The 15,534-nt window shown below is 37.7% G+C and overlaps 1 protein-coding gene across 2 annotated transcripts in view; it reads left to right on the top strand.

Moving 5' to 3' along the window:
* LOC103274115 (ventricular zone-expressed PH domain-containing protein homolog 1-like) overlaps positions 1–15,534 on the top strand; it is a 46,753-nt gene that overhangs the window by 19,577 nt on the left and 11,642 nt on the right. For both annotated transcript variants that reach the window (XM_021719316.1, XM_008071581.2), the window contains exon 3: positions 11,175–11,390. In XM_021719316.1, the coding sequence (XP_021574991.1) occupies positions 11,175–11,390 (216 nt within the window). The remainder of the gene's footprint in view (positions 1–11,174; positions 11,391–15,534) is intronic.

Below are 15,534 nucleotides of genomic sequence, written 5' to 3'. Positions count from 1 at the left end.
AACAAGTGTCTTTCTTGGAGAACTTTTCCTCTTACTATATACTGAGCAGATTTATTTCTAATAAATTTTGCCTCTTTTCTTTGGAGTAGTAGTTACCTATTTTCTCTTTTCCTGTCTTTTTATTTTTACCTTTCTATGTCATTATGGCTTAAATACAATTTGTAAACATTATATAAGTAGATTTTTAAGATAATCCAAATTGAAAATATATGTCTTTTAATTAGTAAATTTAGTCAATTTATATTTATTATGATAACTGGTATATTTGGGAGTATTTCTTTATTCTAGCTTTTTGTGTTACATTTCCTGATTTTTCTACATTTATCTTTATCTTCCTTTCTGTAATTTTTAAATTAATTGAGTTTTTATCATTTTATTTTCCATTTCTATTGGGACTAGTGGTCTGAAGATTACATTTTTTATTTCTATTATTTTAAAATGGTTGCTTTTCACATTTTAGCAAATAAAGTCACAAGATTTTATCAGTTCTAAGATAGGTATTTTCAAATATTAATATCTCTGAAACAAACATATGTTTTATAATTGACGGCAGTCTTCCAAATTGAACTTGTCATACTGCTTTTTATATTGTTAGCATTCCACTTGAATTAGATGCATTGTTGTTTCTACCAATGTTGAGCTAAATATCCATTTAAAATATTTGCAGAACTACAAGACTATAATGTGGCACTGAAACACAAATCTATTGTGTATGCAGAAAGGCATAGAGATACAGCATCAGAGTATAAATGTTATATTAGTAAAACAAATATTCATTGTTGGGGGAATGACAGCAATTCTACATTTTCTCACAAAGCAATAAGTGAAGGCATTATGGAACTTAGAAGATAATATATTTTTTCTTATTGAGATATTGGTAAAAGATTTCCTATTACACAACCAACAAGTAATGCAACTTAGCACATGAGAAATGGACAATTCCATTGGAATAGATGAAAAAAATTCAATGACAAGAAAGTCTGGTACCATCAAATCATGTCTTATGTAGAATTATTCTTAAAGCATAATGTCCCTCACAATTTCATTGGCAGTCTTTTCTCTTTCTTCATAATACATGCAATAACAGTATTATGAATCATTGATACATTTTACATGTGATTAATTAAATGTGTCTAAAGTTAATCAGGAGCTTCATTCTCCTATTTCTAGAAGAACTTTGGAGTACTTTAATGCCCATCTTACATGTTATTAACCAGCACTTTTATTGACCTTGTTTAGTACCCTTGAAACCATTCCTTAAAATGACTGACTTAAAAGAAAATATAGTCAATGCTTCCTTAAAATACCTTATATTTTCCTTTTTTTTAACCATTTTTTCATTGTCTTCCTTTTTTTCTTCTTTTTTCTGAATCTAAAATCTTTTTTTTCTTTTCTGAATCTAAGTTCTTATTTTCTGAAGTATACTTTTTTTTTTTTCCTGAGTTGGAGTCTCACTCTGTTGCCCAGGCTGGAGTGCAGTGGCATGCTTGCGGCCACCCCAGCATCAAGCTGCTGAGTTCCAGTGGCTATCCTTCCACCGCAACCTTCCAAATAGCTGGAATTATAGGCACGTGTTGCCACACCTGGCTATTTTTTTGATTTATTGTAGAGACCATGTTGCCCAGGTTGGTCTCGAACCCACAGGTTCAGGCAAACCTCTCGCATTGGCCTCCCAAAGTGCTGGGATTATAGGCTTAAGCCACTGCAGCCAGCCAAAATATACATTTTAAAAGCACTTTCAGCATGGCACAGTGGCATGCACCTGTAGTCCCAGCTGCTCAGGAAACTGCGGCAGGGGGGTTGCTTGAGGCCTGGAATTTTAGGCTGTAGTGCGCTATGATTGCACCTATGAATAGCCACTGTTCTCCAGCCTAGGCAAAATTATGACTCTATCTCTAAAAGAAAAAAAAAACAACCCTCCAAAACTCCCTTCAGTGAGTGTCTGTTAATTATAAACTCTCTCAATGTTTTTTTTTCTTTAAAAGGTCTTATTTTGCACTATTACCTAAATATAAATTTCTAGATTGGCAGTCACTTCATTTCTCAGTAATTTCAATTATTGCTGTTAGGAAATCTGCTGTCAAGGCTGGATTGAAACAGTGGCTAAGATATAGGTGAAATAAAGATTCAGTGAATTGAAAAAAAGATTCAGTAGCTCAAACCTGTAATTCCTGTACTTTGGGAAGCTGAGGTAGCAGGATTGCTTGAGCCCAGAAGTTTGAGACCTACCTGGGCAACATAGTGAGATCTTGTCTCCACAAAAAATAAAAAAATTAGCCAGACATAGTGGCACACACCTATAGTCTCAGATACTCAGGAGGCTGAGGTAGATTACCTGAGTTCAAGTGATCAAGACTGCGGTGAGCTGTGATGGTACCACTGTACTCCAGCCTGGGCAACAGAGTGAGACCCAAACTCACAAAATGTACAAGCAAAACAGAAATCTGCTGTCAGTTTGTTATTTCTTTACACACCTAATCTACTTATTTTTGTTTGTTTTAATATTTTCTCTGTGTCTTGGTGTTTTATAGTTTTACTGTTATGTGTCTAGATGTGGCTTTATTTGTATACTTCTATTGAATACTCATTGCGTCTTGTGAGCTTGAGGTTTTATGTCTTTTATCCATTTTGGAAAGTACTTAACTATTATCTCAAATATTGTCTTTTTCATCTAATCTCTCCTTTTGGAAATCCTATGTACTCACTCACTTGTGCATCAAACAGATATTTGTTGGGTACAAACTATCTTCCAGCAATATTCTAGGCATTGAGAATTTAACAGTAAATAAAGCAGACAAAATCATTGCCCTCATAGCCTTTATCTTCTATCCTTTTTTATTCTCCAGTGTTTCTTGATCTTTTGTACTTTCTATCTCTATGTGATATATTATTTTTCATTTCCTCAGTTCTATATTCCAATTCACTGAATCTTTATTTCAGCTGTATCTTAGCCACTGTTTCATCCATCTATTGAGTTTTTCTTTTCTCAAAATTTCTTTTTTAAAACGTCTCTGGTTCTTTTTAAAGTGACTTGTTATTTTTTCATAAATTCTTTTAACACATTGAATGATTTCAAACATATACTTTTATAATTTGAGGTCAATAATCCCGTAACCTAAAGTTTTTTTGTTGTTGTTGTTTGTTTTTTGTTGTTGTTGTTGTTGTTTTTGAGTTGGAGTCTCACTCTGTCGCCCAGGCTGGAGTGCAGTAGTACACTCACAGCCAAACTAGTGTCGACCTGCTGGGCCCTGGTGATCCTTCCGCCTCAGCCTTCCAAGTAGCCGGATCTACGGACACACACAACCATGCCCAGCTAATTTTTTATTTATTGTAGAGACAAGGTCTCGCCAAGCTGCCCGGGCTGGTCTCAAACCTGCGGGCTCAGGCAACCCACTCGCCTCGGCCTCCCAAAGTGCTGGGATTATAGGCTGAGCCATCTTGCCCTGACACCTAAAGTTTTGATATCTAATCTGTTCTGTGTTTAATTTGCTGACATGTGCTCTACTGGTTTATTTTCTTGAGTGTTTTATAATTTCAAGTTTTTAATTTCAGTTTAAGTAGGATTTTATTTGTATAAATCCTGAATGACCTGGGTTGAATGTGTTACCCCCATGTAGCGGTTTTATGTTTGTTCCTGCTAGGAATCCCAGTAACAGGATCAGCTCTCAGACTACCTGTTATTGTCATTGTGCTTGGTGTCTTGACTTTGAAGATTCTTGGAGTGATAGAATAAGTTCTATAGTGTGTGTGTGTGTGTGTGTGTGTGTGTGTGTGTGTGTGTGTGTGTGCTTTTAAAAGTGGAAAGAGTGATGCAAAAATAAAGGTTATTAATTATGTGTCCATAAAGCATGTGACTATAAGAGGATAATAACTATGCATTCTTTGTGCCATACATTATTAAGTAGTTGTGGAATAAATCTATAAAAATATCAACCACACAAGAAAATATCTGTAACTCACTGTATGTTATAAACCCACAGCTGGCTTGTAGGATTCTGGTATCTTTAAGGAAAATAATAGCTAACATTTATTTGCACTTACTATGTGTCAGGCACTGTTGTAACTCCTTTCCATATATTAACTCATTCGATCCTTACAATAACCTTAGGAGGCACATATTAATAATATTCCCATTTTAAAAATTAGGAAACTGAGGCACAGAGAGAACAGTGTTTCCCTGAAATTGCAGAGCCGATAAGAGCAGACCTAGCACTGAGCATGGGCAGTCTGACAGAGTCCATGTTTCAACCACTATACTGTACTTGCCATCTCCAAAGGAAGGAGGGAGAAATGATTACATCCTCTGCCTTGGGATGGCTGCATTTTTCTCCTTCAGACTTTCACTTCCATGCCAAATTTACTCTCCCTACCGCTAACTGCTTTATTTCAGATGTCTCACATTCCCTTTTGCCAGTGGGCCATTCCCTGAAGACTGTTTTCACCATAGAGAAGGATGACTTACAAGGTTAATAGATGCTGGCATGGAGGTATAGAATCTGTGGCCGAGGGGGCGGGAACCAGTCTGATGACGAGGCCTGGAGCAGCACAATTTATGGCTTTTTCATTGTCCTCCTTCTCCATCTTGCCAACCCACTACTTCAGGATAAATTACTTTAAAATTGACAGTGACCAGGTCACTGTGAGAATGAATCTCTAAATCTGGCTTGATGAGTTTGACATTGAATAGATATAGTTCTCAGAAGTTGCTTGTTTTAATATGCCCAGGTACCGACCCAACATTGAGCTCAAACATACAATGTATTTCACAAGAACAGGGTGTTTTCAGGAATGTAGATCAGAAAAACCCTAACTGCAAGGCTGATCCCTCCCCAAAAAGCTTTAACATATTCAATCACATCACTAAATCATGTTTTGAAAACTTGTTTTTTTGAGTCGGAGTTTCACTTTGTCACCCAGGCTGGAGGCTGGAGTGCGGTGGCACAATCACAGCTCACCATAGCCTTGACCTCCTGGGCTCAGGCAATTCTTCTGCCTCAACCTCCCATGCAGCTGGGACTACAGGTTCACGTCACCACACCCAGCAAATTTTTTTAGTTTTTGTAGAAACGGGGTTTTGCTATGTTGTCTAGGTAGTTTCAAACTCCTGGACTCAAGCAATCCTCCTGCCTTGGCCTTCCTAAGTGCTGGGATTACATAATCCCTTTTCTTACCTGGTCAACTTTTCTTTTTCTTTTTGAACATTTGTTGAAGGATGCAGTTAGCTGCTTATTCAGGTTTTTCCCCTTTGGGGGAGGAAATCTCCTTTTTGGAGACTTTTTCTTTATGTCATATATAAAATTGTTCAATTTTTAAAAAATTGTTTACTTTTTCATGAAGTATCATAGAATAAGAAATTTTTAACTTCAGGGAGTTTACAGTACTCTCAAAGTTCATAACTGATGTACTTGTACTTGATCTAGTACTATATTGGCTGCAATTATGAGCAGTATGAAGCAATGTATGCCTTATGCTCAATGGTCTGATTGACAATAACCCAGCCTCTTTCCAAAGGCCCCATTTAAAATTATCTTAGTGTGGAAATCGAGTCTTGGTGTTAAATGAACAAGACACATAGACGTCATGTGTTCTCACTGAGTTGTGCCTTCAGCTTTTATTGTGGTTTCTGTCATTCAGATGAGAGTCTCCGCCACTTGTTATTAAACTATTATTTGGACATGGTTCACTATGCTTCTCAGTGTCATCTATATAAATTCTGTTGTCATTGGGTTCCCAGGAGAACAGAATGAATTGGCGATTACCATGTAGGAAATGTACAGGGAGTGCTCGTAGAAAAGGTGCTCACTGGGGAGTGGATGGAGTAGAGTTGGGCAGAAGGGGAAGTTGCATTGTGATGCAGCTATGATGAAAGTCCTCAACCAATCTCACATGGAAGTCAGGAACTAGGATGACTGCAGAGCCATCCTGAGACAGGTGAACAGGGGCCCCACATGGGCTAGTCCCGTGGGCCAGTCACTGGATGCAGGCTGTCCCAAGGAGAAGCAAAGCATTGAAGGAAGCCATCCCCTTTGACCAAGGAAAGTTTCTGCAGGAAACTTGACTATAAACCAACATCTGAACAAAATGAATGCCTCTGTCTTGGAGGGAAGACTGACACAGCATACCATCATATTCACTAGAGTCTACCTAGCACCATTCAAATTGTTTTCTTTATACAATAAGTTCATCCATGTGGAAATGAGTATTCATGACCTATTCTCTGAGATATTGATCGATCTCTTGTCCTGTCCTGAGGAAATTGACAAGAAGGTTAATGAGAGAATCTAGCATCTCTGTGATTGAGGGTTTCCTTGAGGGATGATGCCATTGTGGAGGCTCAACATTGGCCTCTATTGCTGGTAAATTTCACCTTGAGGCAATGTTGGGTGATGTATAGCTTCTATCCCTCACCATAGTTATACCATTTATGTGCCCATTGGGTCATACTAGGGTGAACTGATGAGAGTGACTTGGTTGATGTCATTTGGCAGAGTCATTCTATCTACTTCATTTTTGAGTGTCTGTTCTGTAGTGAATGCTCTCATGGGATAAAAAAGATATTTATATTTTGTTCCCAATCCCAAGAGTCTATCCATGTTTATTACTCAGAGTTCCTTGTCTCCGATTTCTTGGTTTTTCTTCTTTCAGGCCCTTGGTCATTTAGCCAAGCCATCTGCCACTGCCATGATTCTTAGTTCTTACCTGTACACTTCTCTTTCCACACAAAATTAATAATCAGGTGCATGGGCTAAAGCTCTGTCCATCAGGAAAATGAATGTTCCCTCACTGATGTCTTTCAGAGCCACCTCTTAGTTGGTCTAGACCAAAACAGTAGTCAAATTTTGGCTTGCACTCACATACTCAGTCAACCCATCAATAAACCAAGTTTAAACATGTTTCTCCTCTGTCATCTGGTCATAGGGAACCCTTAATGTGGCCATAAGTGTCACCTGAGTTTAAGGTGTCATTTCTATAGTGGTAAATGACATAGGGGTCTGGATCACCTGCTCACACATCTTATTTGTGTCCTCCAGCCTTGCTTGTGTCTGATCCAAGATGTAGCACTTTCCAGTAAGATACTTGAACTTCAAAAGTTAAGGAAAAGACAAATGCATAAGAGACACTAATATGGGATATTTAAGGCCAAATATATCTATCATATTACTTCACATAAATGAGTAAAGCTCACTTATTTTAAAAAAGACTTTTGGGCCGGGTGTGGTGGCTCACTCCTATAATCCTAGCATTTTGAGAGGCAGAGGTGAAAGGATTGCCTGAGTCCACAGATTTGAGACCAGCCTGGGCAACTTGGTGAGACCTTGTCTCTCTACAGATTAAAAAAAAAATTAGCCAGGTGTGGTGGTGTGTACCTGTAATTCCAGCTACATGGATGACTGAGGCAGAAGGATTGCCTGAGTCCAGCAGGTTGAGCTTTGTAGCTGTGTTCTTGCCACTGTATTCCAGCCAGGGTGACAAGAGTGAGACTCCAACTCAAAATAGAAAATAAAACAATAAAAAATTTTAAAAAGACTTTTAGATTGTATCACAAGACAAAATCTAGCAAACAAGAGATGTATACTTAATAAAATGATTTAGAAAATGTAAAAAAAATAAATAAAAAGTTAAGCAATGACATACTTGATTATAAAACACATATCAATAATTCAAGTTAAAGCAAATCATTCTGATGTTTACAACAAAACTATATCACATATTTAGACCTAATATACAGTCTTTTTTTTTTTTCACCATGCCAAATTACCAGATAAAGCACAGGAAATGCTACTTTGAGAGAGAAAACCAATGCTGAGTCAAAATCAAATCTCTCTGCCAAAAATTGTGAGAGGCAGTTTGCCCACCCATTTTCTAAGGCAAGGCCCTCTGTTCTCACATGAAGATCTGTGAAGTCTGTGTGTAGCCAGTCAGTACTACCTCCTTATTTATTTATTTATTTTTTTAAGTTGGAGTCTCACTCCATCACTCAGGCTGGAGTGCAGTGGCACACTCACTGCCACCCCAGTGTCAACCTGCTGGTCTCTGGTGATCCTTCCACCTCAATCTTCCAAGTAGTCAGAACTATAGGCATGTACCACCATGCCCGGCTAATTTTTTGATTTACTGTAGAGATGAGGTCTTGCCAAGTTGCCCCGGGCTGGTCTCGAACCTGTAGGCTCAGGCAATCTACTCACCTCAGCCTCTCAAAATGCTGGGATGACAGGCTGAGCCACTAAGCCCAGTCCCTCCTTAATTTTGTAGACCCCATATACTAGACATGTTTTTGACTATTAAGAATTATTTTGAATAATGGCTACCAAATTGTTTCCTACAATGTTATATAAAGAAGGTTAAGAACCATTCGTTTGATGTCACATAAGCTGTAAAAGAAATTTTTAAAATAAGAATAAAATGGGCAAATGATGCTGTACAAGTGCAAACCAAAAGAAACTGATCATGACCTTTACATCATATGGGAAAATTCATGCCAAAAAGCATTAAATAAAGCAAAGATACTTTCTATGCCAAAAGATTCAGTTCACAAGAGTTATAAATATTAAAAATATATGTATTAAATTACATAGCAACAATATTCATAAAACAAAGACTCCAAGCAATACCAGGAAAATCAAATATACCCATTAGTTGCAGGAAATTTTAATTCACTTTTTTTGGGCCATGACACATTAAGGCCAAATAATAAGTGTAGTTATAGAGAGCTTAAGTCTTCCAAAACCTTTTATGAAATTAGCATAAAATTGATATGAAAACTGACAAACATAAAGACCAAATATTGATACAAAAAAACTTAAATAAAATATTACAGACAGAATCCAACAGCACATAAAAAATTATTTTCCAGGCTCTAGTAAGATGTAGTCCAAGAATGCAAAGTTAACTAATATGGGAAATTTGTTTCCATATTTTATCATATTGATAGAGTGAAGGACAAAAATAATATTATTTATTTACAGATGCTAAAGTGGCAATAAATGAAATTCACCAAGCAATCTTAATTTTAAAATAAACTCGGTAAAATAGCAATAGATTGATACTTCTTTAATATTATAAATTATAGTATCATAAAATATCTATCTCACCAAAAAACAGCATAATGCTTACTAGATAAATTAAATCAAATATGTAAACTTTGAAATAGAAATAAGGTGATGCATTATATATGAATTAAAAACATTCTATATGTATTTTCTTGGTTTTGACCATAACATTTTATATCAAAAATTAGGCATTAAATCAGCATTCTTGCGATAATCACTTGTATGTAAGATAACTTACAAAATTCTAGTTGACGCCCCTCCTGGCTAATTTTTAAAATTTTTTTGTAGAGACAAGTTCTCACTATATTGCCCAGGCTGTTTTTAAACTCCTGAGCTCAAGCAATCCTCCTGCCTCAGTCTCTCAAAGTGCTGGAATTAAAAGTGTGAACCACCACGCATAGCCAAGATTTTTTTTTTTTAATCTAGAAAAAAATACAGGTGATTTTTATTAAACTTTTGAATAAGGAAAATTTGATGTTTAAAAAAGTTGTTAAAGGAATCACAGAGAAAGGAGAATGTATGGGTGATATCTTCATGTACTTAGAATGTCTTTGTAAAATACATATGGAATTGATGGGCCTAGTTTTCACTGAGGAAGGAAACTGGTGAAGATGAGAAACAAGGCTGGGAAGAAGACTAACTTTTCACTGTAAGCACTTTCTTTGCATCTTTTGAATTCTTGTAACATGTCTATGTATTAACTTAAAAAAATAACTTAAGTTTCCAATTTAAAAAATGAAAAACAATGAAACTCCAAGAGAGTGACAGATTTGATTATCCAAAATTAACCTGTCAATGAATTACAGCAAAAATAAAAATAAAAATAATGAAACATGGAGACATTATTTACAATCAAATGTCAAATGTTGACTTAATATCCTTAACAGAAAAAGATATTGTACCACAGGGGGACCAAAAAAAAAAAAAAGGAAATGAAGTCATTGAAAGAAAAATAGACACAAGATACGGCGAGCAGTTCCCAAAGGAGAAAATACAAATGACCAATAAACACATAGACATAGTCAACCTCACTTTTGATCAAGGAAATTTGTAAGTAAAACAGCAACAAGATGCTGTTTTGTCCTGATCAAATTAGCAAAAATTAAAAATACTCTTTTCTTGCAAATGTATAATGAGGAGATGATGCTTTTACCCAGCAAACAGGAGTTTAAATTAGTAAGAACTTTCTGGAACATAGTTTAGCAGTACATTAGCATGAGGCTTCAAAATGTTTCTGTCTTTTGTCTCAGAAATTTTATATTTATGGAATCTAGTCTATAGATAATCTACAGTGTAGAGTGGGCTTCATGTACAAGATGTTTACTGCCCCATTAGTTATAGTAGTAAAAAAAATAAAAAACATTATAAAAGCTGAACTTGTAATTGCACAGAAAAGCCCTATCACTTCTCTTCTCTAACTGCACATCATGGTATAAGGCTCTAAACACTTTGTTGCTCTGTGATGTTTCCAGTTTTGTGAATCTGCCATGTGAAGTTCACAGTCAGACCAATTTTCCAAGTTAAAGCAATGGGCCTATTTTCCACATTTAGATGTTTGGGAGGGTCCCATTATCTCTCAGTAAAGATGATGAGGGAGAATTAAAGCAAGCACATGGAGGGAAGTTTGGTCAGGGAAAGCTAAAATGGGTTTGGTTATTATTTGAGTAGAAAAGGGAGTGATGAAATGTGTTCTATTGTATCTAGAAACAGAGAGAAAGCTAATGAGGGGAAACTGAAGGGTAATTTGAAACATTTCACAGAACTTACAGAAATGTCAGAGTGAAAAGTAACCCCTGACCTGTAATGAACTTAGAAACTGTAATGGTCTAAAGATTAAATCCATTCTCAAGTGATTACCTAAGCTCTGTGGGACTCCCAGGACTCCCTGCCTCCATTTTAACATGTCTGCCTATCTGCCTCTTCCACAAGATTAGGCTCTCCAAGGAGGAAGGCCCTTATTATATTGGGCATTACACCCTCACCCCTCAGCACACAGCCTGGTGCCTTCATTTTCTAAATGACTGAGTTAGTACTTTGTCCTTTGAAGTACATTTGCAAGAAAAGAGTATTTGAAGGGTAACTTTCTAGAGTATTATTTCATGTGAGGGTTTTCTTTCCAAACAGGATTACCAAACCAATAACAATGACCAGGCAGTGGTTGAAATCTGTATCACAAGAATCACAACAGCCATCAGAGAGACGGAGTCCATCGAAAAGCACGCAAAGGCGCTGGTGGGGCTCTGGGACTCCTGCTTGGAACACAACCTGAGACCCTCCGGGAAAGATGAAGACACCCCTCATGCAAAGATCGCATCTGATATCATGAGCTGCATTTTGCAGGTATGTCGGTGTTCGGCGTCAGGCTATTTGATACTGGGTTGGCGGCGTTAGGTGAAACACATGATATCTCTAAACCAGGAGCCAATGTTTCTGTAGCATTTAGATACTGTAAAAAGACACCACAAGCCATCAATAGCTAAGCCGGGTAGTCTGCTAATTACACTGAGAAAGTTCTACTGAGATCCTAGTATATGCAAGACACACCATGGGGAATTCAGAGTAATACCATAGCAAACCTCTAATCTATGTGGACAGATAAGATGTGTTCATATCAAAAGCTAACAATCAAACAATATGTGTCAAGTTGCAAGGGAGGAGGACTAGAAAATTCAAAAGAGGGGACTTGAACTCTGGACATGCAAAGAGAAGTGACTCTCTTAAAGTATATTCCTATATATATTGAGAATTTTCCATGATGATAGTTGCCTGTTCTGATCACGATTAATTCCTTCCTCAGATGTAAACACAAATTTGGAAGTTTGGCTCAGTCGTGAACCAGTTGTGTAGCTTTGAAATGCTGGGCAATTCCTTAATTTCCAAGGCCACCATTTCCTCCCTGGAAGGTGCAGGTTAAATGGCATTATTTATGGCAAATCTGCCAACCAGTGATGTCGATAGGTGTTTCTCATACAAGAATCCTATGGCTGAATCAGTTGGGAAACACTGAATTCAATGTTTCCCTTTTGAGGTGTCACACCATTTCACAGCATATTAAAGGTTCTATAAAGTCCTGCAATAAAGAAGCCTGGTTAACTTTTCGCCAGTATTTTCCAACCTGATTTGACCAAGGAACTTTCTTTCTCCTCCCCGTCCCCAACACATTTATGATCATTCCCCAGAACCTGTGTTTCATGGATCACAGGACAGGGAATTCTAGTTATGTTCAGTGCTTAGCACTGCATGTGACAGCTGATATTAGCTTCCCCTTTCTCCCTCCTCCTCCTCCTTTTTCTTCTTTCTTTCTTCTCCTTTCCTCTCCTTTCTTCTTCTTTCTCTTGCAGTTGTCTATGCTTAACTGGGTCATATTTTATCTTACCTGCTCAGTCCAGGGACTGGTCAACTCAACTGAAGGTTCTTGATGCACCACCATTCTGTTTCTCCTTTGTCCCCAGATGAGTTAGAGATGATTAGGGGAAGGAGGAGTGGAATTTTAGCAAAATTGATGAAAGACAAAAGATGAAACACCAAAGACCCCACACATGTTCTTTACTAGTAATTTTGAATATATTATATATATATCAGAAACATAGTATTTCACTCCAAGGAAACACTCCACAGACATTCACACACTTACAAGTCAGCCATACTCTCCAGCTCGCTCTGCAGGTCTAAAACCACTGGTCTAGACTCTAGAGCACTGCTCTCCAACAGAAATCAAAAGGAAGCCATATATGTAGGTTTAAATTTTCTGGGGGTGGAGGCAGAGGGGCAGGGAATGAAGGGGGGAAAAGAATATAAGTATTTATTATTACTGAGCTGTATACAAAAAAGGATAACGAAGGTCAATTATTTACAAGGGGTGACCAAAAAACAACCCAGGATTTACTTATAAAAAATTGTGTATTTATTCTTATGTATTCAAACTCCAGTCACCTTCAAAGTACTCCCCATTTGAGGCAATACACTTATCAAGACGCTTTTTCCACTGCTCAAAACAGTTTTTGAATTCATCCCTTTTCATACCTTTTAGTGCTTCTGCTGCTTTTTGTTTCACCTCTTACACATCAGCAAAACGTTTTTTCCCTTTGAGGACTTTTTTCACCCACAGAAGCAAAAAAAGTTGCTCGGGGAGAGATTGGGTAAATAGGAAGGGTGGGGCATGGGAGTCATGCTGTTTTCAGTCAAAAACTCCCGTGGTGTGGGCAGGTGCACTCATAAGTCACCCATCGTGAAATGGGCAAATGGATTGAAAGAATCTCCCCAAAAAATTCACTGTTGCCAAATTGTGTGAGAGACTATATGTACCGATATAGGTCTTCTTCGAGCTTAACCTTCTTAAGAAATTATCGGGGCTAAATGTTAGGTTAAATAGTCTGCATTTAGCATACATCATCTGAGGTTTTCAATACACTGAACTTTTTATCTGACCTAATTCATGGAGAAATTTTTGTCTGAAGGAGCTTATTTAGTGATTTTGTTTATTTTAGGCAGTATTCAGCAGTTGTATTCGAAGATAAGCCCCCAGAGTTCTGGGTTGTTAGGACTTGTACCCTTCTTAAATGTCTAAAAATTTCCCTTCAGCAACTGCTTTGGTAAGTTACAGTTTAAGAATTAAATAGTTTATGTAGGTGTGTTTGTGTGCGTTAAATATTTTCTTTAACTTGAATTAATCACAACCATGTATTTTCTGGCCAAAAATGCGTGTTCAGCAAAGATGATCTAAATAAATGGAGATAACTGTAAAAAAAAAAATTCACTGATGCTGAACACAGCCTCTCACAACAATGCTAACTGCTACATCGATGCAGATGGGTTCCTAAAACACAGGCTCAGCCTGTAATCCCGCGCCTTTGGGAGGCTGAGGTGAGTGGATTGCTGGGTTCGAGGCCCGCCTGGGCAACCTGGCGAGACCTCATCTCTACAATAAATCAAAAAAGAGCCGGGTGTGGTAGCGTGCGCCTGTAGTTCCAGCTACTTGGAAGGCTGAGGCGGAAGGATCACCGGAGCCCAGAAGGCGAGGCTGCGGTGGCCAGGAGCGGCCACTGCACTCCAGTCTGTCCAGTCTGGGCGACGACGGAGTGAGACTCCAACTCAAAAAAAAAAAAAAAACACTTACCTAGCAGGGAAAGCCTGTACTATAAGGGGCCTGCCTTCCAAAAGATAATTCTGGTTGTTTTGGGTCTTCCCCTTGTATTTATATTCTATCTCAATGAAAACAAATTTTAAAAATTCCAGTAGTCACAACTAAAGATAAAATTGATTTTGATGATATATTATTCTTAATACATCCAAAATGTTATTACTTCAACATGCAATCCATATAATAATTAGTGAGATAAATAGTTTACTTTTTAAAAATTTTTATTTTAGTTTAGTTTTAAAAAAATTTTAGCCCGTCTTATCTTGGACTAGTCACATTTCAGGTGAATTTAGCACAGTTCTAGAGAATCAGAGGAAGTTTTCTGGATGGAGATCATGTCTGGAAAGGGTTATGAGCCATGAGCAGGGGTTTCACCAGAGAGGCAAGATAGAGTGAGAGGACATTCTAAGCATAAAAAACAGTATTTGTGAAATAAGACCAAGGTCAGAGAATGGTAAGCATGCTATTTTTCCAAAATGCCCCAAATTCTAATGTAGAGGGATGTTTTATTCTGGGTAAGGCATTAAAGCAGGAATCAAACGCTTTTGAGAAATTGAAATGCTAAACTTAGTGATGATGAAGACTCAGTGTAAATGAGTTTGTCAGATTGTTGACAGCAGAGCTTAAGGACTAAAATTTGGGGAAGGGACAGAGAGAAGGGCTGAGGGCTTGGCCTCTTGGTTGAGAGGGACAAGTGAAGCACAGAAGTAGGCAACTCCAGTTGTAGAGGCAGTGTGGGCATGTAGTGTCCGTTGTGTGCCCTCAGGAGGAGACACTACTCTAATGGAAGGCAGGAAGCCCTAAAGGCAAACTTGCCTTTAAGCAAGATTCAACATCTTGTGTTGACCATCCCTGGGATGAGGTCCCAGAAAGTCAGCCCCAGGAAACAAAGGCAAAGCTGTGGTCACAGAATTTGTTTTTAGCTCACCAAATTTTCAGGGAAGCATTTTGGCTTGCAGTAAACATTACAAGATTGAGTTTGTACTTACCTGTAATTTAGGTTCTTGCGGGAACCATGTAGAAACCCATATGACTCATTTTGGTATACTTTTTCAGTAAAAGGTGGACCAACTTTCAAAAGTTAGGTCCTCAGTATTTTTAGCTTGCATGAAGTGGAAGAAAAGAGACTGATTTCCTCTCTACCTCACCCCACCCAAGATAAGAAACTCCAGTATCATACTGTGTGGTCAGATAGGACCCAGACATTTCTTCTTCCACACCCTTGGCCCTTCATTAAATTTGTTTTTCTGGCCATTTCACTGTCATTTTAAGTTAAATATGTTCACACACACACTTTTTTTTTTGTATTTTTCTTCCCCCCTTCCACTCCACCCCCCCACCCCC

Source organism: Carlito syrichta, unplaced genomic scaffold (assembly GCF_000164805.1).
Source record: "Carlito syrichta isolate Samal-C Ts95f unplaced genomic scaffold, Tarsius_syrichta-2.0.1 Scaffold314395, whole genome shotgun sequence".
NCBI lineage: Eukaryota > Metazoa > Chordata > Mammalia > Primates > Tarsiidae > Carlito > Carlito syrichta.
The sequence above is the reverse complement of the archived record's forward strand: the minus strand, read 5'-3'. Positions and strand labels throughout refer to the sequence as shown.